This window comes from Anser anser (assembly GCF_964211835.1).
Source record: "Anser anser genome assembly, chromosome: 1".
In the NCBI taxonomy this organism is placed as follows: Eukaryota; Metazoa; Chordata; class Aves; order Anseriformes; family Anatidae; genus Anser; species Anser anser.
In genome coordinates, this window is record NC_139720.1 from 58495847 (window position 1) to 58521470 (window position 25624).

The 25624-nt window shown below is 43.4% G+C and overlaps 1 protein-coding gene across 1 annotated transcript in view; it reads left to right on the forward strand.

The window, feature by feature from the left end:
* The window catches only part of NUAK1 (NUAK family kinase 1), a 50086-nt gene that overhangs the window by 7883 nt on the left and 16579 nt on the right, over positions 1–25624 (forward strand). Inside the window, exon 2 of the mRNA XM_083821522.1 lies at positions 16032–16152. Within this exon, the coding sequence (XP_083677648.1) occupies positions 16032–16152 (121 nt within the window). The remainder of the gene's footprint in view (positions 1–16031; positions 16153–25624) is intronic.

Sequence of the window (25624 nt, forward strand, 5' to 3'; positions counted from 1 at the left end):
CGGTGTCTGGCCATCCTGATCAAACATCCTGGACCCACACCAAAAATGCCAGATGTTCAATAGATGTGGGGGCCCTCCTGTAACCTTTGCTGCATGTTGCACTGGGGGATGTGGGGAGGGGGCGAGATCGTAGCCATCCGTTGCTCTTACGCTGTTTTAATGCTCTCATATATTTTCTGTTTTGAACTGAACACCGTGAACCAACCCTCAATTCATCCTGTTAAGCCAATACACAGTATTAATACTTGCAGTGCCTTAACTCTCTGAAGGCAGGTGGGATTTGCTACTAGCTTTGGTACTTTACAAGGCATTAGCCCTTAAAACTGTCACTGGCCCATGGCTGGATGCAAGTCCTGGATCTTGCTCAAGTGTGACTTTTTTCATGCTCTGTTCTTGCAGACAGAGGAAAATAATAAAATATTTTAATGGGTGTTTCCTTTAATTTAAAACAACAACAACAACAACAACCAGCAACACAGCAGCTTTGGGAAGAGGAAGGGCTTGGCATGGCTGGTATGTTCAAAATAGTCTTGGCTATCTCTAGATGCATGCAAAATCTCAAAATAAATGCAAGTCTTGTGGTGCATAAGTCATTTGAATGCTGCAGAATCCACTCCAGCGGCTCCTAGCGGCTAGGCCAAAAAAGTCAGTAAGAAGACAGCGCAGGTTGCTCCAGTTAACGTGTGACCACCATCAGTCTTGGGCTATCTCCTCAGTCTTCCCACCTCCCTTGCTGTGTTTCCATCTCACCTCAGCTACACTGGTGACGCAACCCTCTCCTCATCCTCCTCTTCATCCCGGCCACCCTCACTGGCCCCACACAGTCTATGTTGTGCCCGAGCAGACAGGGCAGATGAAGAGGGATGAAGGCACACTGGCGTTAGGCCACCTGCTTTACTGGGTGGTGATGGGGAGGCTATCCTGTGCTGGGCTGGCCGTCTCTCTGCTAAACCCAGAGCCCTTCAGCTGCCCTGGCCCTGCTGCTGGCATATGGGAAGACTTAAGCAGAATCACTGGAGGAGCCAAATGTCTTTGTTCTGAGGTCTGGCTGCTCGAGGGGCTTGCAATTATGCTAATGTCTCGCTGTGTCAGAGAGCTGAGTCAGCGTGTTTGGGTTTAAGCAGCACTGCCTTGGAATAAAGACAGTAGTTGGGGGATATTAGACTTAAATAAAAATAAAAATCTGTTGTTTCTGTGAAAAGACACCATTGCAAGCTTGGAGACTAAAATTTAGCCGTTCATGGATGGATCAGAAAGATAGGGGTCGTGATGTAGATGGAAATCACAAAGCCCGCATACCATGTTTCCCATGCAAACAAAGGCATTTCATCTCTGTTACAATCTCTAATCTCCACAAAACCCCTGATGATGGACGATATCTCCCTTTATTTTAGAGACAAATCTAATTTTAAAAGTGAGCGTGAATATTTTTCTTGGTACTGACCATAAGAGTTAGCAATGAAGGTTGGATAAGAATCCAACCTTGAACCTTATAGTACTGAACAAATGTTCCATTTAAAAAAAAAAAAAAAAAGAAAAGGAATATTTGACATAGGCAACAGTGCTTTGTTGTCATTGATACAACAAGATTAAGTCTTTTGCACATGCATTTAACAGGAAAAGATGGCAAAGCATTTGTTAAAAAAAACAATTCCGGAGGCAGGAGTTTGGAGTTGTCATTTATTTGATTATTTTTGCCATTGTGTTCTGCGTGGATCAAACCCGGTCACTGCTGGCGGGGCGTTTGGCTGGGGCAGGGCACGAGTGCCACCCCGCCACCAGGCAGCTGGGGAGCTCGGGGGACACCTGGTATGGCAGTGTCCTCAGCAGGACCATAGCTCCTACCAAAATACTTCAGCATAGGCAACATAAGTCTTTGGTGGGTGAGCATGGGAGGGTGCAGTCTCTCTGGTGCTGGGTGCTGCAGTACCACACAGCCTGGAGCATGGGAGAGCTGTGCGACAGCACAAGGCAAAACGCCTGCAAAAAAACCTTCCAGAAGGCAAAGCTGCTGAGCAGAGTATTTAGCATTCATTAACAAGCAGGACATCTGGGCTGCTATCTGCACTTGACACTTGACTTGTGATAGTAACTGTCAACTAGATTTTGGGGGGAGCTTAGTTGCACTTCTTAGGAATTTTTACCATTCACTTGGTTCTGATACCAATCAGTTAGGCTTGGGCCTAGCTGACGTTACAGGGATAAAACTGAGAGGCTTCCACATTGCCCTCTCATTTTTAACCAGGCCTCTACATGAATCATGCAGTGTCCTTTATGCTACGCTGCCTTTTCTTTTTGTGTAGTCAGCCTTTCCCTCATCTCTGTTTGTTGCTGGGCTTTTGCATGTCATTCATCACCCTGCTGTCGGAGCACCTCACAGACTGCCGTAGCCTCACCGTTACTCTGTCAGTACGTAGACTCACTCTGTCATTTTTCCCAAAGAGGACATGAGGTGATATCTGCATTTTGGTGCTGCACCAGCTCAGCTGGGCCACGTGGGCCAGCCCCACGCCGCAGGCAGTGCCCATGGTGGGTGCAGTAGTGCCAAGCACAGGCTTCCTTCCCTTGCAGTGTTTACTGGCCTCAGGTGCTGAAACGGGGTGAAATAAAGAAGCAGGCCTCTGCGGGTCGGTCTCCTGTAGGGGTGCGTTGCCATAGCTTGATGCTTTGAGCACTAAAGGTGTTTGGTGGTTTCTCTCAGGTCACCCAGCAGGTCTGTGGCAGAGGCACGGAGAGGACCGAGGTGGGCCACAGCTTCAGCACTGGGCCGGGCCTGGCCCCTCCTCTGCCTCGGGAAAGCGGCTCATCAACCAAGGTCCTCTGTCATGGCTGCGGTCACACAGCAGAGGGGATGGTGACACTTCTTCCAGAGCCTGCCAGCCGCTGTGCTTGGTCGCTGCTGGGTACCGCGGCAAGTCCTTTAGACCTGGGAGGAGCACGGGCCTCCGGCTAGGCTGCACATCATGCTTAAGTCTGGGCCAGGAACCAGCCCTCTTTTTCAACAACAGTTTTTTTTTTTTCTGTGTACAATTTGAGAGTTTTCTGCCAGGTGAAGCAAGCGTATTCTCCCAGTTCATCCTGTCTGGCATCTCATTATGAAAACGCGGTCTAATGGGACCGATGAAGTGCTTCGTTGTGGATTGCCTATCACTTGTGAGGAATTCGTCAGAGAAAGGAATTTCATTCTGTACTTCAGCCTCCTTCCAGCCTTTCTCAGATGAAAAAACTCTGCAGCCCTGAATGTAACTGGTTATCGTTATTGGATATCATTACTCACTCACTTGGAGCGTAAAACAAAAACTCGCATCCCCTGTGATGTCGTTGGTGAAATGCTGCTCTCGGTTACATTAACACTGTTGTAAACCGAAGAGTAGAATTTGGCCCTTTGTTTCAATTGAAATAGTTGTTTAACACAGGCAAGGACTAAACAATGCACTTGAAAGCAATTTGTGTTATTGTCTGTAGAGCAGAGCTTGTATTTTATGAACTGGCTGATCATAAAGACAGCATAAATCATGTAAAGCATTCTCATTTACTTTTTCTTTCTTTTTTCTTTTTGCAGATGGGGCTTGTAGAGTAGAGTTGCAGTCAAATGTCTGCTCCAGGATATTTTAGTTGAACTGTGTGAGTCCATTAAACAAATGTAATGGCTTTTTGGAAAGAAGTGCTGCGTGTTTCAAACCAAATGTTTTACATAGAGAACATCTGGGTAGCGCTGGGTGTTTGTATGTAGAGCACATCAGACAGCAGCCTTAGTGAGCTCAGCTGGGAGGTTGCCTGGGATGTAGTTGTAGGATATGACAGTTCAGTTGTTGTAGGGAATAATTCCTATGAAGTATTGCCATAAACCGAATGTTTGGCACAAACAGCTCTATCTTTGTTTTACTGTACACCCAAGTTATTCTTCTTATCTGCCCAGCAAAACTCTAAACAATGTTTAAACAATGCAGTAAATGTTGGCACCTCATGAGCTGCAGCATGCCCATTAAAGCAAGCTGGAGAAAGCAGCGTGAAGGGGGAATTCGGCTCGCTCTGTTTTCAGGGATTCCTGCCACGGCCAACGCGGCGTGAGTGAGTGATGAATGCAGTATGTGCAGATGCTGTGGAGGGTTGAGTTGGAAGTGATCGATGTTACAGTGGTGTAGTGTGCCGCTGCTTTGAGGAATGTGAAAACGCAAAACCAGTGAAATCCGCACAATTAGCCTGACATTAGGGTTTGTTGGGGCTCCTGGAAGAACTTGAACCTAACTTGAACCTAAATTAATAAGCCTGCTTTTATTTTGCGACATCAAAGGTACTATACTTCCAGGAAATGTAGGAAATGTTGAAAAGAGTTTTATTTGGGTGTCTGTTCTTAAATTATTTCTGCAGTTTAGCTGAGGAATGCACGGCTCAAATGAGATGAAAGTTGTAATTTCCAGAGTAGCGATGCAGCTTCCCCTTTCAGGATTGTTTAAGTAAAAAGTTAAACAAAGTGGGTTAGGCAGTCTTTCGCTCCAGTCCCTTGTGGACAGCAATTCACGTTGCGCAGCACTGCTTTAATAGTTCTGCTCGGTACGACATGATTTGTGGTATTTGCTGAGATGAATTTCTGGACTGAGCAGCGTGAGAGGGAATTGCTCCTCACTCGGAGGAAGGTGGTACATCCAAGTCTGTGCGAAGGTCGCTGGCAGGGTGAAGCGGGAAGCCTGCGCTGCTGCTGTTGCACTACCTAACAACTTCGCTTTTGGCACGGGGACCCCAGAAAGCTGAGTGCTAACTCTCCCTTGTTCGACCGTCCCCAGCCAAAGCGCAGGCCAAAAAAGGTGTTTGTGCGTGTTGAAGAAGGGGGCAACAGTCCTGGAGATCATGCAGGCTGGGCGAGTTCTCTGCCAAAAGCTTTCCACCTCTTTCTTTAAAAAGAAACACAAAGCGGTTTGCTGTTTCTCCCCTCCAAGGTTAACTCTCACCACAACTGCTTATAACAGCTGCCTGTAGTTTTGCACTTCTCTTGTAGCAAGCTAGAATTATGCTTTTAAGGCTGCAAAATTGCATGACAGCCAGCCACTTCTTGGTAGGAAAGCTTAATTCATTTCTCCCCATCACGTCTATTCCAGGCCCGGCTGGCTGCGGGGAGCAAGAGTGTTCCTGTTCCTGTATTATTCTCTCCACTGAGCCATTAGGGTGGCCCTGGTAAATTACTTCTGATAAATAAAAGGGAACAACAGGAGGTTTCTCTACCTTCAGGGGTATAAATATTTCTTAGAAATCAGAGACGGATGGGGAAGAAATGTTAGCAAAGTCCTTTCCTCCCTCTGTAGCAATTCCACCGCCTTCTGTCATAAATTCTAGGAGGGTCCCTTCCAAAAAGGGACCATTAAATAGGTAACATCCAGCCTGGCCAGTGCAATACTGGAGCAGTGCTTTTACAAAAACAAATTTAATACTGCAACGTGATCTGCAAGCCCTGGAGCTAAATAACCTGGGTGAGGCTTGATACACAAGGTTGCCAATCTTTTTGTTTTCCAAGAGCATTTTTCCAGATAGGATGTGGGTCTACGGTTCACTAGATTCCCACCAGGAAATGTTGTTTATATTTTGGTCCATCTTAGACTGATTTAGTTAATTATACAAGATGTAGGTGCTTCTCATCTGATAGTCCTGTGTTGTTAACCCTTCCGACTATGCTGTTTATACACCCCTATGTACCTTCTGTGATACAGTCTCAGTGGCCCACCATCCTTGCACAACGAATGCCTGCTCATTAATGTTAATCCAAAGCCTAAGCTCTAAACTCAAGGTTAAAGTCTCTGCATGCTTCAAAATTCCACCAAAGGTTATTTAGGAACTTGAGGTGGTCAAGCAGTGTGGTATTGGGTATTGGGTTTTGATTACCGTTGTAGTACCTGAAGGACATTTCTTGAAGAAAGAATCTTCTCAAGTTTTTCATATCCTGTTGGTGAAATAACACTTTCTTTCTCCTTTCAATTAATTCTTAGCCTTCTTTGAAGGACTGCAGAACCAGGAGAGCAAAATTAAAGGATCCGCACAATACCAGGTGACATAGCATTTGGGCCAGAAGGGATGTTTTAAAGATGTGCAAAGCTCTTAGCTGTTCTGAGGCTTCCCTGAACTCACAGACACTTCAGGGAAAAGGAGAGAATAAGTTGAATTACATTTGTTTACCTACGACTTCCTCAAGCAGAACTTACCAAGTGAATGAAAATGCACTGTCAGGTGGCTTCTTGGAAAAAAAAAACAACACATGTTGTAAAAAAGTGTTTAAACAAAATCCAACCTCTTTCCTTGTTTAATGTGAATTACAGCCTTGCACTGATATAGCACCTTTCACCTAAACATATGCAAAATCACTTTGGAGACTCTGGTAACTGCTCAGGTTACCATTATTTAGCAATTATTTAGCAGCACGTTGCAATAGTCTGCAGCAGTTGCTTAGAGGGTGTGAATATCTCCATTTCCAACTTAAATTATTGGGAGGAATTACAGGAGACTGTCCTTTTCAGACTGGAACTAGATCCAGGCTCTGGGGCTTTATACCCCTCTTCTCAAGAAAGTCATAAAGGGCTTTTTCTACAGAGGTAGCCAGGATCTTGGTTTTGCATTTCATTCCCAAATCAGTGCCTCGAACAGTGTGCACTCCTACTATGGAGGATTACTTCAGTGTGATTCACTGCTTATTCACAACTGAAAAAACAACTTTGAATTAAAATCCCTCTCTATTGCCCCAGGTTAGCATTTTGCATGAGATCAGCAGCTAAGGTAGCTGTGAGATCAAGCCTCAAATGAATGTGAGATCTATCTTCCAGTTTTCGGAGGGGGAATCTGTAATATCCATGTAACACTGAGAACAGTAAACTTGGGGCTTGTGAATTCCTTCACTCCTCTTTAACCTGACTTGCCAGTAATTTAATTAGTGCTAACCAGTCTGCACACTGACTTGCAGAAGTTAAAAGACCGACACATGATTCACTTCCAGTGACTTTTCCTCTTTTGCACATGTGCTGGACGGAGCTGCACGGTATTTGGAAGTTGATCAATAACGATTGCACAATTCTAACCTTATTTAAACTATGATATAAACAGACATGATAGAAACGGATGCTACCAGGTTTTTTTCCTACTTATAAGTGCAGTCAGATTTTTTATTTTTATTTTTTGGTTCCAACAAAATCGTAACCTGGAAGAAAAGCAGTTAGACTTTGTGTAATCCCAGTTCAGTGTAGCATTTGGCTTTTGTAAATGTGGAAGCCAAAAATAAACATCTGCTTGGCAACTTCACCAGAAGTTAACTATAAATGCAGTTTTCGTCTTCTCAGTGGATGTGGCATACAGTGCTGGTTGACATCTATTAAGAAGGAATGATCCATAGCTGAGGTTGCAGAGCATTTTTTTTTCTTTTAATTACAATTAGGAACCTCCACTGCAACAGGAAAATCCCCACCCAAGTTTCTTTCCAGATATAATACCTTATGTGCCAAAACATTAACTTTCCTTGAAAGTTTGAAGGTAGCTGGATGGGATATTTGTAAGTTATTAGATTTTGGAAAAGAGATGGTCTTCCACTGGTCTGGAATGACAACCATAACACTTTATTGTGGCCGTATTTTTCCCCACTTTTCTTTAGTCTTTCAGAATTAGATTGTAAGTCTGTTCTTTCACAGGGTAGGTTATATTAAAGTATTAGATATTGCATCTTTGGATATTCAGAAGGATCTTGCCAAGACAAAGTAAGCATGGTGGCTCTTCTCACCAGGCAGATGAACTCAGCATGAGACAGGGACTCTTCCAGCATGCCAGTCTTGGTCTCCAGTTCTAGCAGTGCTGGCTGCAAACATCTCCAATAACCTCGTCTGGTCCAGCCTCTGTTTTCCGTTGAATCCTTTGCAACCCCTGCTGCTACCAGGGCAGGCAGGGCTTCATTAATGCCGTATGAACAACTTTCATTTGGGGAAGGGAAAGGTTTTTCAATAGATTTCTGACTTGTATTAGTAAGCTGTCAATTTCTGAATTCTGCAGCCCTCCCTTTCCTGTGGTTTGAAGATTCACTGCTTCAAAATGAAAAAATCAATAACCACATTGTTAACCTATGTTTTTAAATGCTCTTGAAAAGCAGATCTATACTGACCCAGATGAATGGTTTCTTTCACTCCTAATGATATATCAGTCCTGAAATGATTAATACAGAGCCGTAAGATGTGCCAGGTAGTGAGGATGACTCAAGGCCAGGCTTCTCAGCATTCAATGAAAAAAGGTCTGCCGGGCAAATTTGTCAGAGGATGCATGGTGTAAATATGCCAGCCTTCATATACGTAGCTGAGGGCAGCAGGTACAAAACAATGAAGGGCTATAAATTTTGCCGTAGGGCAGTAGTTGCTCAGGAAATGCGCACACAAGGCCTGTTAACAGGCACCGTATGCGGGGGTGAGGAAAGAAGTGGAGGAAGGGTGTTGTACATGTTCCTCCTGGCACCCATTTTGTATATGTACAGCAGAAATGTGCTAATCTGGTGCCTTCTCCTGCTTGTTAAAACTTGGTTCCATGGGCATTTTTCTGTGTGAATAAAGAGACCTAGAAAGAAGATATAACCCCTTGCCTAGTATTTGTGATTAGCTAATTCCTCTCCACTTGCTGAATCTCCATTTATGTACAGTAGCAGTAACTGTGTCCAACAGAACTGGGAAAGAACAATTAAAGCAATGGTAAAATTACCCCGGTTCTCACAAGAAGCGCTGGTACTTTGTGTCTTAGCTTATGCAAATGAAATTGTGATTTAACACTTATCACATAGACTTGGGTCTTCTAGTGCCTCGGTGCAAAGGTGAGAGTTTTTCTACAGGTAGTGAGCGATCTAGGAGCAGTAAGTCACCTTTGGCTTTCAGAAATATAATCTTTTTTATGTCATACTTTGGGAAGAGGGGAAGGAAGCGGAGAGGTGCCGATGTTCACTATTTGCTTTTACCGTACAGAATGAGACAGTTGTAAAAAAATATCTTTGCCTCTTAAAAGCAAGTGAACTTGAAAGGTGCCTCGTGGCATGTGCATCCTCACCCTTTATGTGTGCAGCTGCTGGCTGTTGAACGACAGCGTTTTGTCTTCGCTACCATCCATGTAAGGCCACCAACAGATGTGCAGTGGGACAGAGCACCTGAGATTCGGGTCATGGGAGTCTCATTGGGTGTGGATGGCACCGTCTGCCTCTTTGAGCACCTTGCCCAGCTATTGCTTGGTTTGCCAACCTATCAAACAATGGAGTCGGGCCGTCGATAAATAGTTAATTAGGATTTTGTTGCATGCTTGGCTCCCAGGCAGTATCGCCATGGAGATGATCTGGCTTTTAGGATCTGAAAAGTAGCAATCTCCGGAACAATGGCATTGTGTCAACCGTACCCTTTCTCAGAGACTGCGAAGCAAAACGTGCGATGCCAGGTGCTGATTTCGCTTCAGCTCACAGTGGCCTCCCGTCCAACTTCTCAGTCGGGGCACAGAGTGTTTAGTGTTTTCTGTGGCAGTGCAGAAGCACATCCTGCACAATGCCGTTCACTGCTGCGTTTGGCCTGGGATGGGATTCTCAGGATAGCTTTTTTTTTTTCTGTATGTCAGGAAACACAGCAAAGAAATACTTGTGGGAGAAGAGACTTACAAGAAGAAGTCTGCGCGAGGATGCCTTTGCAGAACCTGTTGGATGCCTGGCATCCGTGCAGAGATATCCTTCCACGGCTCCTTCTTTCCACCTGGAAGGTCCAGAGGCCGGACAGGCAGTTATTCAGCCCACTCCCTGCCTTTCCTTTCTCTTCCTTGTGCAGCCCCTGGAAGTGCCCTTTCAGTGCATTCAATGCATTATCAGCATCCCCCTCCTTATCATCTGATTGCAGCACCTCAGGGACCACCCAGTTTCATAGCTTTGTTTCTCTTCCTCTTATGTTGGTGATGTCTGGGCCAAGAGCCATAGGCATTTTCAGACTCCCCTGGAAAAAGTACCATAGGCATTTCCAGACTCCCCTGGAAAAACAACACGGTGCCAGACGTTATTCTTTCTTGCTAAGCTCCATCGAGCTGGAGAAAGAACAATGTGCCTTTTCTCTCCCCACCCCCAGACATCCTCTGCTCTGCCTCTTTCTTCCCCTCAGCTCGATCCACCTATTCTTTACCTCCCCACCCTCGTTGGCACTTGCCACATGGCACTTCCCACCTAGGAGTCTCAAGGAAAGGAAACGGAGCTGTGAAACTGGCCGGGCTTGCCCATTTCCCATTGCTGGGTGGGGCTGGCCCCCGTTGGCAGCTTGAGGAAAGCAGAGGTTTATGGCTGCTTAGCCCTCCCCTCCCGCTACACCCGGACAAAATTGTTTGTAATACTGTTCGTGAAGCCGCATTTCTGACGTATCTCCCTGTGACAGCAAGCCGTTTTCCCTTCCTCGAGGGACTGAGCTCTCTTCCCTGATGTCATTTTCCCGACTCTCCACAAGGCTATTGCAGTAACCCATCGGAATTTGCTCCGGAGCACGGGTGGTATGCGCAGGGGCTGGACCCAGCTTACAATTCACAGCCCCCGCGGTGGAGAAGAGCAGTTTGTTCATAGCTTACCACAGCCCTAAAAATAGCCCTGGTAGATAATAGGAGTGGAAGACAGTTTTCAATGGGACTGAATGTACTGCATGCGGAGGCTGCTGGGGGAGGCTGTGGCATTCAGGTGGTCAGCCTAGGTTACAGCAGCAGCCGACTTAAAAATCTGGGGCTTTCTGCAGCATGGCGAATTCTACCTTTGTTTATTTTCACGCATCTTGGCCAGGAATGAGGCAAACATGAGTTCATTAATTAAAAGCAAACGTACGAACCAGCTTCCTGAAATCAAGCGACGTAGCTTAACGCTTTGAAGAAAATTTGTTGCTTATCTTATGAGTGACGATGCCAGCAATGACTCAGCAGACCCGGAGATGTGATCTGGAAGTGGGCACCTACTGCCTGCTATGCCCTTTGCCAAATGTTCAGACTTTGAGATATTTTGCTGTTCATTGTGGTCTTAATCTGCTTTTGTAGAAGAAAATTCCATGTGTCTGCTTTGCCCAGCAGCCAAGAAGCTCATAGAGGAGGAGACGTTTCTCTTACAGATAGGACTGAATGTACAGAAACCTTTGCAACCGTCGTGTTTTTGAAGTATTTATAGCTCAATTCATGTTATTTGTACCAAACAAAAGCAAAGAAGCATGAAGCATATTGGAAAATACTTCATAATCTCTCTACACCAGTTCAGAGAGTGAGTATAAATCCTCTTTCCAGCAAATGGAGACAGGTAATTTATTACAGCCTTGAAGAGAGCAGCTTATTTCTCCACGCTTCCTGCCCAGCAAGCTCTGCAAGCTGACTCATGGAGATGTAGGGAGCCAAAAGCTGTGCTCCCTCTTTCCTATCTGCTTCTGGAGGGCAGAGCAGCGGGTGAGCGGCAGCTGTGCTCAGGCAAAGCCCTTTGGAAACGCCTGGCTTTATTGGAGGTTCACAGCCCCCTGCTTTCTCTCCCTCATGCCGTGCATTTTGGGGAAGGTATTCCCTCTTTTTGCTTAACATGCCGGGGCTGGCACCTAAACTGGCCACGCATGTGAAGGAGGTTTCAGTCCATCCCTGGTGCTCCTTTCTCCCCTGTTACCCTCTGCAGCCATGGGACTCCATTGCCACCAGGGCTGCAGAGCAGATCCCAAGGATGCTTCTGCTGCATAGAGCTGGCAGGAGACAGTGACACAGTTGTTTTGGTCTGTTGGTTGAGGTTATTTATCTCACAAGGGTTCTCCTAAAGGGGAATGTGTATGTGTGTACTTGCACGCGTGCACGTAAGCAGTAAACTCTACAACTCGATTAAGACCGTCAAGTCATTCAGGATCAATCCCCACAGGGACCGTTACATCGTCTAGTTTTGAGCTGTGACCTTGATACTTATGCATGTATTTAACTTTACATGTGTGAGCCATCCCACAAAAGTCAGTGTGAAGCTCACATGTGTGAAGTTAGGCATGTGCTAAAGTGTTTTGCCAGAATGTGTACCGGGGCTACAGGGGCTCTGGGTGAACTTGAACCTATTTTGCTAGGGTAAGAGGCTTTGGATTTCATTATTAAGAACCCGATATATTACTCTGTCTGAAGGCAAGGTCTTGGAGTTATCTGAAATTCTCATTAAGACAAGAAGCTGGGAAAAATACAAATTCCTTCACTAGTAAAGTTACTAAAAATACTATAATTAAATTATCTAAGTCCTAAAACCAGTAAAATACATCGAAGAGGTGTGGTAGAGGTATAAGTACAGTGCTCTGAGAGTACCAAAGGGACTAATAGCACTTTCTCTGCAGATCTGGAATATTTTAAGTAGTTAATGTAGCTGATGTAAAAAAAGCATATTGCATTTGCCCTACTCTTGTTTCACATGCGGCGACCCTTAGCAAATTTTGATGGTGCACACAGTGGAGCTGTTGCAGAGAAAGCAAGGAGAATGAGCAAGCAAGAAAAAGACATAAAGAATGGACAAACAAGTTCTTTCATAAGGTATTTCTCAATTGAGATTATTTCTTATTAGGCTTAAGTTGTTCAGGTTTGTCGTGTACCGTGTCTGGCAGCAGTCCAGAGAGTTTTTGAAAAAAAGGAGCCAGCTCCGTTGGGTGGTAAAAGCACTATATTTTGCAGGATATATTTCTGAATAAAATACATCTCACAGAAGAAATTCCATTATTGATATTTGTCTTACAACCGAACAACAAAAAAACAGAGAGGGATCTTATTTTGCTCAGAGAGATGAAAGCAATGAAATACCCCAAATGTGATCATGACTCGCATCGCTTCTGTGAAATACTGAAAAATATACTTGGCTGCTTTCTTGTTCTTGCTGTTGTCTTCACATCAGTGAACTTAAGCCCACAGACCCTTGCTGACGCAGCCTGAGCAGCCTGCTGCAGGTGAACGACGCTTGGCTGGCAGAGATCCCTTGTGTGGCGGAGAGGAGCCAGCATGAACACCGCTGTGCGCTGTCCTGTTGCGCTGCTAATCCTGTTTCGGGATGCCTCTCTGACAGTGAAAGCCTGCTGACAGCAATCGCTCGCTCGCTGCCCTTTCGGATCAGGTCACCGGCAAGGCTGTGTGCTCCTGGTAGTCCTCGAGCCCATCCCCTTGGGAAGGGAGCTGTGCAGGCCACCAGGCAGACAGTGCGAGGTAGAAAGTGTTTACTGAGATGTGTTCGAGCTGTTCACTTCCCTAAGACTCTTTTTGAGGGGAAAAATAGCAACTGGACATGGGGAAAGCTATCAGAGTTGGCCTCTAATGATGCTGTGGCTTGGTGGGCGAGACACTCCTGTGATGTGTTGCAGCTGGGGAGAGGCAGGCAGCAATTCCTGTGCTGCTACCGTCCTCTTTCCTTTAGGAGTAATAGGAGTAACATCAGCTTTCCCTTTCGATTTCCTCATCTTTTTCCTCAAAGAAAGTAAATAGTGCCATTTCACCACTTGCTGCCCGAGGCTTAAATAATAAATGGCTGCACTGTGCTTTGAGCATCTTCATGTGCTACACAAGTACGCAGTGGTAGCATTTCATCAGTAGCTGTGAGTGTCTGAAGTCTTGCTCCGAAACAGAGTGCTCCTCCTGGTAACGCCTTGTCCCTCTGTGAAGGGACACTGCCTCCGTTGCAGAGCTCCTGCTGTAAAAGCCAAGTCTTTAGAAATCAAAGCTCCTAGGTGCATTAACCACTTTTCTGCGTGGGCTGTGAGACTGTAAACTCTGTAGTCCTGAAGAAAAATATCTGCCCAGGCAAAACATCTGCTTGCATTTGAAGATTCATCCAAACATGTATTTACAGAGTGCTGCCGCTCTTTTCAATCACATTTGCATTTCTGTATCTAAAAATATATGTTTTCACATGTGCAATTATTCCTGAGAGGCCATTTACAGTAATTATGTGTAGACTTACAAAAGTCCTGTCTGTGAAGCACAGAGTCAAGCTGGTGGGAGATTGGCATGCCCTCTGGGGTTCTGTTATTACTTTAGCAGCCATGAATGATGAAGAATTTGCACCCCGTTGTATATTTGACAATGAAATCCTTCTTAAATTCTTCCTCAGAGCCAAGTACAAGGCTGTCTTTTAATAAAAAATGTGTTTTTACCCATGTCTATATTTATTTCTCGCAGGAATGCACATACTGCTCCAAGAGCCACCCACGTCCTTCTTGTATACAGGGTGTATTTGCATTTGCAGCCTGTCCCAATGCAAACATGGGAAGGGAGGGGGGGAAATCCAACCTTGTCTTTACTGTTAGTTGCCTTCTCCATCTCTATAAGCACTTGGAGATTACCTGGATCACTCATTTTGTTAAGATCTGCTGCATTACCTTCACTAGAAATATGTCTAGTGTAGATAAGACCGTAGATATGTTGTTACTTTTAAAATCTCAATACCAAATTTTGTGGTAAAGAGGAAGAAAAGAATTGTTGTTTTTTTTTTGTTTTTTTTTTTTTTTTTCATGCAAATCAGTTTGACCCTTGATTTCTGCTTTTTGTTCTGCTGTCCTGAAGTAGGGTAGCACTTGAGCATGTGCTTGATTTTAAGCACGTGCTGAAATCTTGGTGAATTCAAGGGGATGGGGCATATGCTTACTGCTTTTTTGAACAATGTTGCTTTTCAGAGTTGAAGGTCTTGTAGGAAACCCGATCCTTTAAAGTAGCTCCTGTTTATGTACATTTCAATTTTATAATATTGTAAGTTTTCCTCTTCTTTCTTCGATATCCTTGATGCTACATCGTATAATGAAAACAGTACCGGTCATGCCACTTGCAGTTACTGAAGCAGGCAGTGAAAGTACTTTTCTTCTGAGGGAACCAGGGAAATCACATAAATCACAGATTTGCTAATGTTTTCCCAGGAAAGGTCCGCAGTAGTAGGCTGCATAGAATGACAAAAGCGTTGTTTACCCATAAAGGGGTGGTCATCTCAGCAGGTCAGTGATGCTTTTCAAAGACTTATTGTTGATTTTAAACTAGCTGATAATTTATTCCCTGAACTCTGCCTTACAAAAATAAAACAGGGTAAATATTGAGTATAATAAAGGCCATGCTGCTATTCAGTCTGCACAATGCCCTCACCTTCCCTCTCACACCACCTTCTCTCCATTGTTGGCTTGGGCATTTCTCAAAGGGCATGAGCTGACCTCTGCAATTATTTATGGCGTTGTTCAGATAAGCCCCTTTTCACAGGCAACCTACACACACTCACAAGGGCTGTTATAATTTGAATTTATATTGCAAGTTCAGCTATCACTTCCTCTGTTCCCACCCTGCCTTTTGGAAAGATACCCAGTCACACGATGTGCTTGTAAAAAGGTTGCTGATTGAGGAAGGATGCAGGAAGGATATGGTTTTGCAGTGATTGCATAAGTGCTGTGGAGGGCCTGAAGCTTTGGGTTTATATGAGGACGAGTTTAGATGTGAATTTCTAAGATTTATTTCTTCGGATTTTGAAATAAGTCTTAACTCACGAGCAGTTTGCCTACTTTAGAGAACCATGGAGCAACCCACGTTAATGTGGTCCTCGGTGTACTAGCATAGACAAATATCGATTTTGTAATCAGCATCCTGGGTCCTCTGCCTCCTTTTCATCAGAGATCTCAACTTTATTTGAGAGAAATTGTCTCCAAAGCTTCTGTTTGAAATTGTCAGATGTGGTCATGTCTAACTGAATGCTGTTCCCATCAAAGGCTTTTGGGAGTTTTACTGTTTGCCTCAGTCCCTAGGCCAACAGAGGTCCTTCCAAACAGTGCTGTGCTCCCCCTCAGTGAAGTCCTAATACCTGAAGATCTTAAACTTCATGCCATCCTTTACTGTAATGAGAGTGCATTTATTGCTATAAAAAGAAGGAGCTGGGGTGTGGAGGTTTGTATGTTAAAACTTTGTTTTGGTCATTCCGCGTTCTGCCAACATCTAACATCTGTATTTATTTTTTGAACTCTCCTTAATGGATTATATGCATCTGTTCAGTTCCAAGAATAATGCTTGATTTCCTGAATTTATAGGTTGCAATAAAATCCATTCGTAAGGACAAAATTAAGGATGAACAAGACATGGTTCACATCAGACGGGAGATTGAGATCATGTCATCCCTCAGCCACCCTCATATCATCACCATATATGAAGGTTAGTGAACGCAATTCTCCTCTCCAACTTCTCAGTTACGTTCTTCCGGACCTGATGTTCATATTCCTTGAGATCATGCACCAAACCCTTACTCCTAGTGTAACCTACCTCTTACCAAAGGGACCGTGTGAGTACTGTCTTCCCTCTGAACCATCGGTGTTTGACAGATGCATAACCCTTTGCCTGGAGCAACTTCTTCGTGTGTGACTTAAGCGCTCTGTGGCAGATGGAAATCATTGCATGTGTGATCTCACCTCCTTGCTCCCATTGAAAGTTCAGTTTAATTCCACCCTTGCTCACATCAGCCCCACATCAGTTTATGTCCCCAGCCCCTCAGCCAGTCCTCGCAGACTTTTCTTCATAGGGCTGCACAAGACCAGTCTTGTTTGCTTTACTTAGCATGAGCAATGCTGTATCTGTCTGTAAAGTCTTTGAAAGCTCTTTGCATTTTATTTATGAACATGTATTTGTCTTAAGTTTGGTCCTCCCTTACCTGCCATGGTTCTGTCTTTGCTGCTTTTTTCCTCTGAATCCAAGCATCCACTTCCTATCAACCTCTGCATGGTTTTCTGTCAGTCTGGTCTCTGGCGTGTCATTCCTATTCCTTATTCCTGTCTTTCTCCTCTAGCTCCTTTCTTCCTGGGACATGGCAGTGAAGCCTGGTATTCCTGAATTCCTGGCTCTGAGAGCTGCTGTTCCCTGGTTTAGAGCAAGGAGCAGGAAGCCAGGGGCATTTTTCCGTTCTCCTGTTTGTTTGTTTATATATTTATAGAGTATCACCCTGTAGGAAAATATCCCCCTCCTTCCTTCCTTCCTTAAGTCTGTAACATCCCAGAGCTAAATAGCTCGGGCTGGGTACGTGCTAAAATACACTGGCTGAGAGGTCCACTGCTGGGTCTCCATAAGAAGAGCAGCAGCACCGTGGACCTGGGCTGTGGGCTCCAAAGGTTTGGAGGGACTCGGGTTGGGTGGCCTCATCCGAGAGGATCACCTCTTCCCCCACGTGCAGAACAGGCAGCCTGAATTTAGCCCTTCATATTTACATACCCATGAGGTAAACGCTCAAGGTGATGATATGTATATGGCAGCTCCACTCCGAGAGTCAATACAACTGATTAAAACAAGGGCTGGCTTGGAGTACTGTTACAGTATCACATATTGAGTTATTCAAAAGCATGTTCTTTTACTTGAAAAGAGATGAATATCTGTCTTTTTATTGAATAAACTCATAACAGGATCTGGGAACAGAAAAGGGGAGGGATGCTGTGTCAGCATGTGGGTTGCAAATGGAACAAAAGTTATTTCAAATGTGCACGGGAACTCCAAAAGAAAAAAGATTAAGCATGCTGCGGTGCTTTGACCAATTGCCCTTCTCATCCTTAGTTTGAATAGCTTTTACTGAGTTAAAACATTTGTAAAAGTTAAAAAGATTACAGCATTTTTAAGAAGCAGACAGTAAAATCCCGTGGGAGCAAAACTTTCCCCTCCGGCCCCGCAGAGGGCGGAGCATCGCTTCTGCAGCACAACCAGTGCAGTTTTGCAGTGGAGGTTTCATCCCATCTCCAGGAGGCCGAGTTGTCTATGGCAGGTGACATCGCTCCTTCTGCGTTGCTCTGCTCTTGTGGTCTGTCAGCCAGCAGCAGCCCTTTGCAGAGACAAACCTGGAAGCAGTTTTTCTCTCATTTCTGGAAGGTTTTCCATTCTGTTGCTGGTTTGTTTCCTTTTAGTTTTCTAGAAAGCAGAGCAGCCTTTCATGGCTTCGTGTGTTTAACTCATGGCCTGAAGGGGTAGGCAGTAGAAGTCAGCTGCTTGGTTTGGCCATTGGAAGACCATATTCCGCGGAGCAGAGGAGTAGTGGCTATACAGCTCGTCCAGCCTTTCCAGGCAGTCAGATTTTGTATTCAGCTTCTTGCAGCCAACGCTGTAACACTGGATATTGTAGTACTGGGAAGATGTGGGGATGTGCAGCCGAGTCCAGAGGAGCAGTTACGTACTGCCCAGAGATCAGGATGTGAGTTCAGTGACCCTTAAGCATGTGCTTCTTAAGTGTATGCTTCATTTTAAGCCTAGAGTATATTTGTGGTGAAGTTATGGGACTACATCTAGGACTGAAGTACTTGTATCCTATTGAAGTGGGATTTTAAACACAATTGTCTGTTCCTCTTGAGTGAGGCAATAAAGAGTGATAATATTGCAATCATCTGACTTGAAATGTTGAAGTTACACTGTCTTCAGGGGTGGGCTTCATCACGCCAGATTTAAGCTATTCAACGTTTAGGCAGTTGGGACACACTTCAAGTCTATTTCCTCTCTCTAGTCAAGAGAGATCAGTGTCTACACAAGGTGGTTTGCTCCCTCCTGGGAGATATTTTTTCCGATAGGTGGGATAAATGACATACTGGAGGTTCCTTTTGGTGGCAGATGAGGTTTAGCTGACTAACTTAAATCAGATGCTTAACTTTTAGTCTGAAGCCACCCTGCAGGTATCTTTCTGCTCTCTCACTAGTTTTTGCTGTAGGCATTCAGACTGCCACTGTGCGTCCGAGAGTGCTTTCTGTAGGTGCCAGTCGGCACTGAATCTACCTAGCATGGACAATGCTGCATCCCTCTGTAAATATCTTTGAAAGCTCCTTGGACTGCATTTACAAACGTGTTTTCCTTAAGTAGGATCCTTGTTTAGGTATCCTTTTGACCTGCCTGCTTAAAAGCAATTAACCTTTGAATTTGTCAACTTGATGTAAACACAAGCTTATCTTTTTTTTTGATACCAAGCAAATCCAAATGGGTGGAAGCAAAGCTTTCCAGTTTAATGATATTTTTTGTAACCAAATCAAAAGCAACGTATCTTGCCCATTACTGTGAGGGTAGGTGTACTGTTCTGAGTCCAAAGAAATTCCAACTTCTCAGCAGGGCTGTAATTGGCAATCTGTCGAGTGCGGCTGCAAGGGAAGTGCTCTTTCAAGTGACTTTAAACTCCTTGAAAGGGACTGGATAAATGAAGCTGGCTTTGCTAGCCGTGTTCTGATTTCAGGACATAAATTTTAATTTATAGAATAATGCCTCTGTCCATTCATCTGTCTGTCTCCCCCCCACCCCGCCTTCCTCTGCCCCATTTCTTTTTTGCCTTGAAAACTCTGGGATTTGATAATAAAGCCTTTGAGAGCTAACATATTTTTCCAGGAGTAGCCTGAGTGCAAAATCTGTTCCATCTGGCAATACTTTATAAAAGTTAAACCAGGGAAGAGCATAGGGCCTGATTCTGTAAACATTTAAACATGTGTTGGACCAATCACGCAAGTGAAGTTATGCTTGGGACATTCGGGAGTGAGCTCTTGAGTCTTTGTAGTATGAAATACAGTGCCTATGTGAGTGTTTCTGTGCAGGAAGAGTTGTCCTTGGTCAGCATAACCATCCAGAAAAGTTCATCCATTTGCAAAAGACATTTGAAAATGAACAGATTATTTGCTAACATGCTTGTAGAAATAGTTTAACGAAGATATTCCCTGAAGAATGAATAAATATTAGGATCAAAATTCAGTGCCCGTGGAACAGGATGGCATTAACATGAGCGAGTAACGAAAGGAAAGCATGTGCTTAAGTGCTTCGCTGGATTGGGGCCAGGATGCTTAGAGGAGTGCTGGACCCTTTACAACAACAAGGCCCAAAAAAATGAATTTCCCATGGAAGAGGGACTTCCTACTTTTTTTAGGTCATATTTTTTATATTCTTAAGAACAATAAATAAATAAATAAATAAAAAAGCAGAAGGGTGCTCTGTAAGTATCTCCAAGCAGGCAATGACTTGAGTGAGGTGACATGCTTAGGTTAATCAGGAAATCAGTTCAACTTTTCTGTACTTCCAAATGCCAAAGACAACGGAAGAAAATCTGACGGTGTGTGCTGATGGTGGCATGATATTTCACAATGCTCATTTTTCTTGCCAAGCACATGTTCAATCTCACAGTTTGTAACAGACTTCTGTGTGAGGAAAAGGAAGGGAACATTTGGTGTTTCGGATGCGTGTAGGCCTCTCTTCCATGCAGTGCTGCGTGAGTTGTGTTGGTCAAGCCACCACATCGAAAGCATCCACGTCACAAAAAAGCCAACTGGGTAGCATCTGGCAAGGTGCACGAACCATGCTGACAAAGCTGGGTTCCTGCAGCAGCGCTGGCTCAGGCAGGTGCTCCCAAACCATTGGCGTCCATCCCTGGATGGGACAGGAACAGCAGCCACGTGGTCCGCAGGCCCGTGTGTGTGGAGAGCAGCCTGGCTATGTGTGTCAGGCTAACAATGTGGAGGCAGGCCCAGCCTCTGCTATTGTGTTTCAGACGTAATCAAAACAAACCTCGATGCCTAATTACTTGATCCCTTCTGCGTGCAAAACACCTGAAAAAGTCAATACAAGTCCCGTAAAACGTCATGTGGCTGACTGGGCTTTTAACAAGATTGATGAAAGTTGGAAAGCTGGAATGTGCTTTTTTTTTTTTTTTTTTTTTAATTTAGCCAACAGAAAGTACTTCAGCAGTGACAGTATTTAAGCACATTTCTAATCGGTTTCCTCTAATTATGTAGTCTTTTGCGCTTAGAGTGCTTTATTTCCATTGTTTTCACTTGATAACATCCAAGAACACGAAGTAATATTTCTAGAGTCTGATGATAGTAATGAAACAAATATGAACAAACTTAACTCCTCAGTTATCATACCCACCTTTATAAATTTCCTGTCATTCAGGATGACTGCCTAAACAATGTTTTGTCTGACTTGACATGAACCCAAATGCTTGAGATCACTGGCAAGTTCAATTCAGACCTCAAAATGACGGCAAGCAGCAATGAAATTTATTTCTATCTTTCCTCACACAGGCCTCCCACTGCAATGTAAATGTTTGCTTGTCTGAGGTTGCTCAGCAGTTTGTAATCGTAATTAACAAAAAAGGGGGAATTAGCTCATATTCTTTGCTGAAACAAAAGACAATTAGTGTAACATGTAGTATTGTGGCTGAAGTAGCAACTCTCATTTTTTCTCTCCTTCCTTTTTAAATCGTAGACAGGCAAAATATGCATATCCTCAGACTAATTCTTTGAGAAACAGCCTCGTCAAGGATAATGGTTCTCATTTTGATTTAATCCCCTCACTAGGGAGTAAATTCTAGCATGCCGTCTGATTTAAAATGATTATTGCAGGATCTTAACTACATTCCTTTAATTTAAGAAGAGATGCAGTAAGGCCATAATTCAGGAAAGCAATTTAGCATATGCTTACCTTTAAAACACATACTTTTATCTTGTTATCTTCAATTATAATTAAGCATATGCATAAATTTAAGCATATGCATACGAGTGGTTTACTAAATTGGACCTTGGATTTTTTTCATGGCTGCTACATGTGCTATTCAAAAACAGTCATAAACTAATAATAATAGTAAATAAATAAATAAATACATAGTACAGTTTTCAAGTATTTTTACATCAAGGGGCTGTAAGCCTTTTCAAGCAGTCAAGAACACAAAGGACACATGGGGCTGAAATTCTAAGGTAAAAAACACTTTTCAGTATTCATGTGTCTTTTTGAAGAATAATTCTTGCCTTATTACACAAGTGAGGCAACTGGGTCATATATGACTTTTCTGAATGAAAAGGTTATTCTAGTCTGCATCTCTAAAATTAAAAACAAACTCGCTTGTTCTTTTGATTTGGCTGACCTTTAATAAAAGAGCATTTTGTAGCAGTGGAAAGGTACTTCTGTCTGCGGCTGTTAGGAGAGTAATAAAAATACCACTGAATGGAAAGACACCAGATGGAAGGAATGTCAACATACTGGAACTAATTTAGGAGATTGCTCTGATAGAGAGCAAAGGCATGAGGAGAATTCAAATGGTTCCAGTGCGAAGAGATTGGCCGCCCCTCTTAAACTAACAAACTAAAATCCTTACCCCAGGGTTACATGTAAACCAAATGGAATCAGCCCGTGAGGAGGTAGTCCATTAAGCGGGAAAAAAATCCAACCCCCTCGGCACTCGCTCTGACTCGAGCATCCTGTAAGCTTGTAGAAAGGGCAAAAGCTTTCTGCTTTGTTTTGCTTTTTAAATTTTGTAGTAAATAAGTCCAAAGAAGTGAACTGCCGTAGCGAAGAGATGTCCAATGTAGTACAAAATCTGACTGATGTTTGTAAAACCATGTCTGTGTGAGCTTTAAGCACTTTGGGGGTAAAGTCCGTCTTTAGGAGCATGTAAGCTGGATAGGGAGTATGTTCATCTAGTACCAAACTTGTCCTGCAGTTTCAGCAGAGGTGATGCCTGTGTAGCTAAAGAAATAATTTAGCAGAAGGGAAGGAAAAGATAAGGAAAGGGACAGGAAAGGGACGGAAAGGGGAAAGGAAAGGGGAAAGGGGAAAGGGGAAGGGAAGGGAAGGGAAGGGAAGGGAAAGGGAAAGGGAAAGGGAAAGGGAAAGGGAAAGGGAAAGGGAAAGGGAAAGGGAAAGGAAGAAGAGAAAAGATAAAAAAAATAAAAGAAAAGAAAAGAAAAAAAAAGAAAAAAGAAAAGAAAAAAGAAAGAAAAGAAAAGAGAAAAAAGAGAAAAAAGAGAAGAGAAGAGAAGAGAAGAGAAGAGAAGAGAAGAGAAGAGAAGAGAAGAGAAGAGAAGAGAAGAGAAGAGAAGAGAAGAGAAGAGAAGAGAAGAGAAGAGAAGAGAAGAAAAAAAGAAGAAAAGAAAAGAAAAGAAAAGAAAAGAAAAGAAAAGAAAAGAAAAGAAAAGAAAAGAAAAGAAAAGAAAAGAAAAGAAAAGAAAAGAAAAGAAAAGAAAAGAAAAGAAAAGAAAAGAAAAGAAAAGAAAAGAAAAGAAAAGAAAAAAGAAAAGAAAAGAAAAAAGAAAAGAGAAGAGAAGAGAAGAGAAGAGAAGAAAAGAAAAAAGAAAAGAAAAGAAAAGAAAAGAAAAGAAAAGAAAAGAAAAGAAAAGAAAAGAAAAGAAAAGAAAAGAAAAGAAAAGAAAAGAAAAGAAAAGAAAAGAAAAGAAAAGAAAAGAAAAGAAAAGAAAAGAAAAGAAAAGAAAAGAAAAGGAAAGAGAAAAGGAAAGAGAAAAGGAAAGAGAAAAGGAAAGGAAAGGAAAGGAAAGGAAAGGAAAGGAAAGGAAAGGAAAGGAAAGCAAAGCAAAGCAAAGCAAAGCAAAGCAAAGCAAAGAAAAGAAAAGAAAAGAAAAGAAAAGAAAAGAAAAGAAAAGAAAAGAAAAGAAAAAAGAGAAGAGAAGAGAAGAGAAGAGAAGAGAAGAGAAGAGAAGAGAAGAGAAGAGAAGAGAAGAGAAGAGAAGAAAAGAAAAGAAAAAAGAAAAGAAAAGAAAAGAAAAGAAAAGAAAAGAAAAGAAAAGAAAAGAAAAGAAAAGAAAAGAAAAGAAAAGAAAAGAAAAGAAAAGAAAAGAAAAGGAAAGAAAAGGAAAGAAAAGGAAAGAAAAGGAAAGAAAAGGAAAGAAAAGGAAAGAAAAGGAAAGAAAAGGAAAGAGAAAAGGAAAGAGAAAAGGAAAGGAAAGGAAAGGAAAGGAAAGGAAAGGAAAGGAAAGGAAAGGAAAGGAAAGGAAAGGAAAGCAAAGCAAAGCAAAGCAAGGCAAAGCAAAGCAAAGCAAAGCAAAGCAAAGCAAAGCAAAGCAAAGAAAAGAAAAGAAAAGAAAAGAAAAGAAAAGAAAAGAAAAGAAAAGAAAAGAAAAGAAAAGAAAAGAAAAGAAAAGAAAAGAAAAAAAGCGCTGATTAGCAAAAGCTCCCTACCAGTGCTATTTGGAAGATGGAAAGCTGTAGATAGAAGCTGAGTTCATCATTTCATGGCCTCTAAATATAAATAAGTGGAGAGATTATATCCAAGAATTATTACTGTAGTAGAGCAGCCTGTGAAAGAGACAGATTGTTGACGTTACAAAATGTACTTCGTCTCAGATATGTCTTTGGTAGTGAGAAGTGAAGTTCTTTCCCAGTTTCACATTTTTATTCTTCAATGAGCTCTGAAGCCAACAGATTTGGTTCCAATTATCAGCTGAGAAGTATAGAACTTTTTTTTTTTCTTCTTTTTAAAATAAACAAACAAACACAGAGTTAACAGAGTTACGGGAAGGGTTTAAAGAAAAGTTGTAAGAAATCTTTCCTTGACCACTGCAACTTAAGGGCCCTTTGCTGCTTGTGCAGAGCACTGCTGTTAGCCTCTGCCAAGGCTCTTAGGGCTGGACAGAGGAAGCACAAGCAGGCTTGTAGCTCACTGGAAAATGCTGTTTCTCTGTGCATTAAGGCAGTACTCTTGCTGATCTCATGGACTTGAGATTGCAGCCCTCATATCTTACCCAGCACCGCTTGACCGGTACAGCTGAGATGGCGCAGCAGCCCTCCCACCGCACCAAAGCCTTGCTGCAGTCCTCTCAATGTATCTTGGCTTGTGGAGCAGTAGAAATAAACACAGTGGCTCAAAAATAAATGACGCACAGCTTGTAGCAAGTGTTTCTCCTGCTGCTTTCTCCTCTAACGTGTGGAACTCATGCCTCGTATCTAAGCAACTCCCGTCTCTCAGTACGTGATTGACGGGCCATCTCTGCTGCTGCCACCTGTCTGGGTGCTGATACCGGCACTTATCTTATTTAACCAGCTCTGTTTGCAGAGTATCGGTGCTTTGAAAGAAGCAGGAGCAACCCCACCTTTCCCATACATAACCCCCTCCTTCCCTTGACCTTGGTCGGGGCTGAGGAGCAGCTGAAGGCAGGCCTGCGTGACATGGCCGACCTGCCGGCCGTGAGCGGCGGGGCCTTCGTGGAGCAGGGGACCCTGCCAGAGCCGCGCTCCTCCACCAGCAGTAGCTGCAGCAGGGTTCAGGCACGCTTCGAGGCGGGGGCGAGTTTCGGAATGAATATGCAGTAGAGTGGCAGATAATAAATCATACGCAACGAAAACAAAGAGCGAACCAAGCCGGCCCAGAAGCTGTATGGAGGCAATCTGTCCGTCATCAGCCTGCAGGTTACAACCCAGGTGTTAACAGGGCAGTATATTTATTACCTCATTATTATTTGCAGTAAGTCAATCCAGCCTTTAATTAATGCCCTCCTCTCTTCCCCCAGACGTTGGCCACAATGCTTTCTTGGAGCGTATGTTTATAAAACTGCACACTGTGCTCAGAAGGGAAATTTAGAAGTGTCTGGATGAAGCCTGCCTGGCATCCTAACTGCTGCTGTGAAAATCATGGTGTACATGTCTGATGGGCTGAGAATTGCCAGAATACCACCTTGTCACGTGCCTGATTGTTTTGACCACTGAATTCCTTTATAAGTGTGTGTGTGTGTATAGACATAAATCCTACTGCCTTTCCACTCCCTGTGCCTTCGGTGGGAGCTCTCAGTTAAGGCATTTTTGTACACTGTTCAGTTCCCTTTCTGCAGGAAAGTAGCTGTACACCTTCTCATGAGATTCAGCTGATATGATGGAGGTGCTCTAAACTGAAATGAAGCGTTTTTTA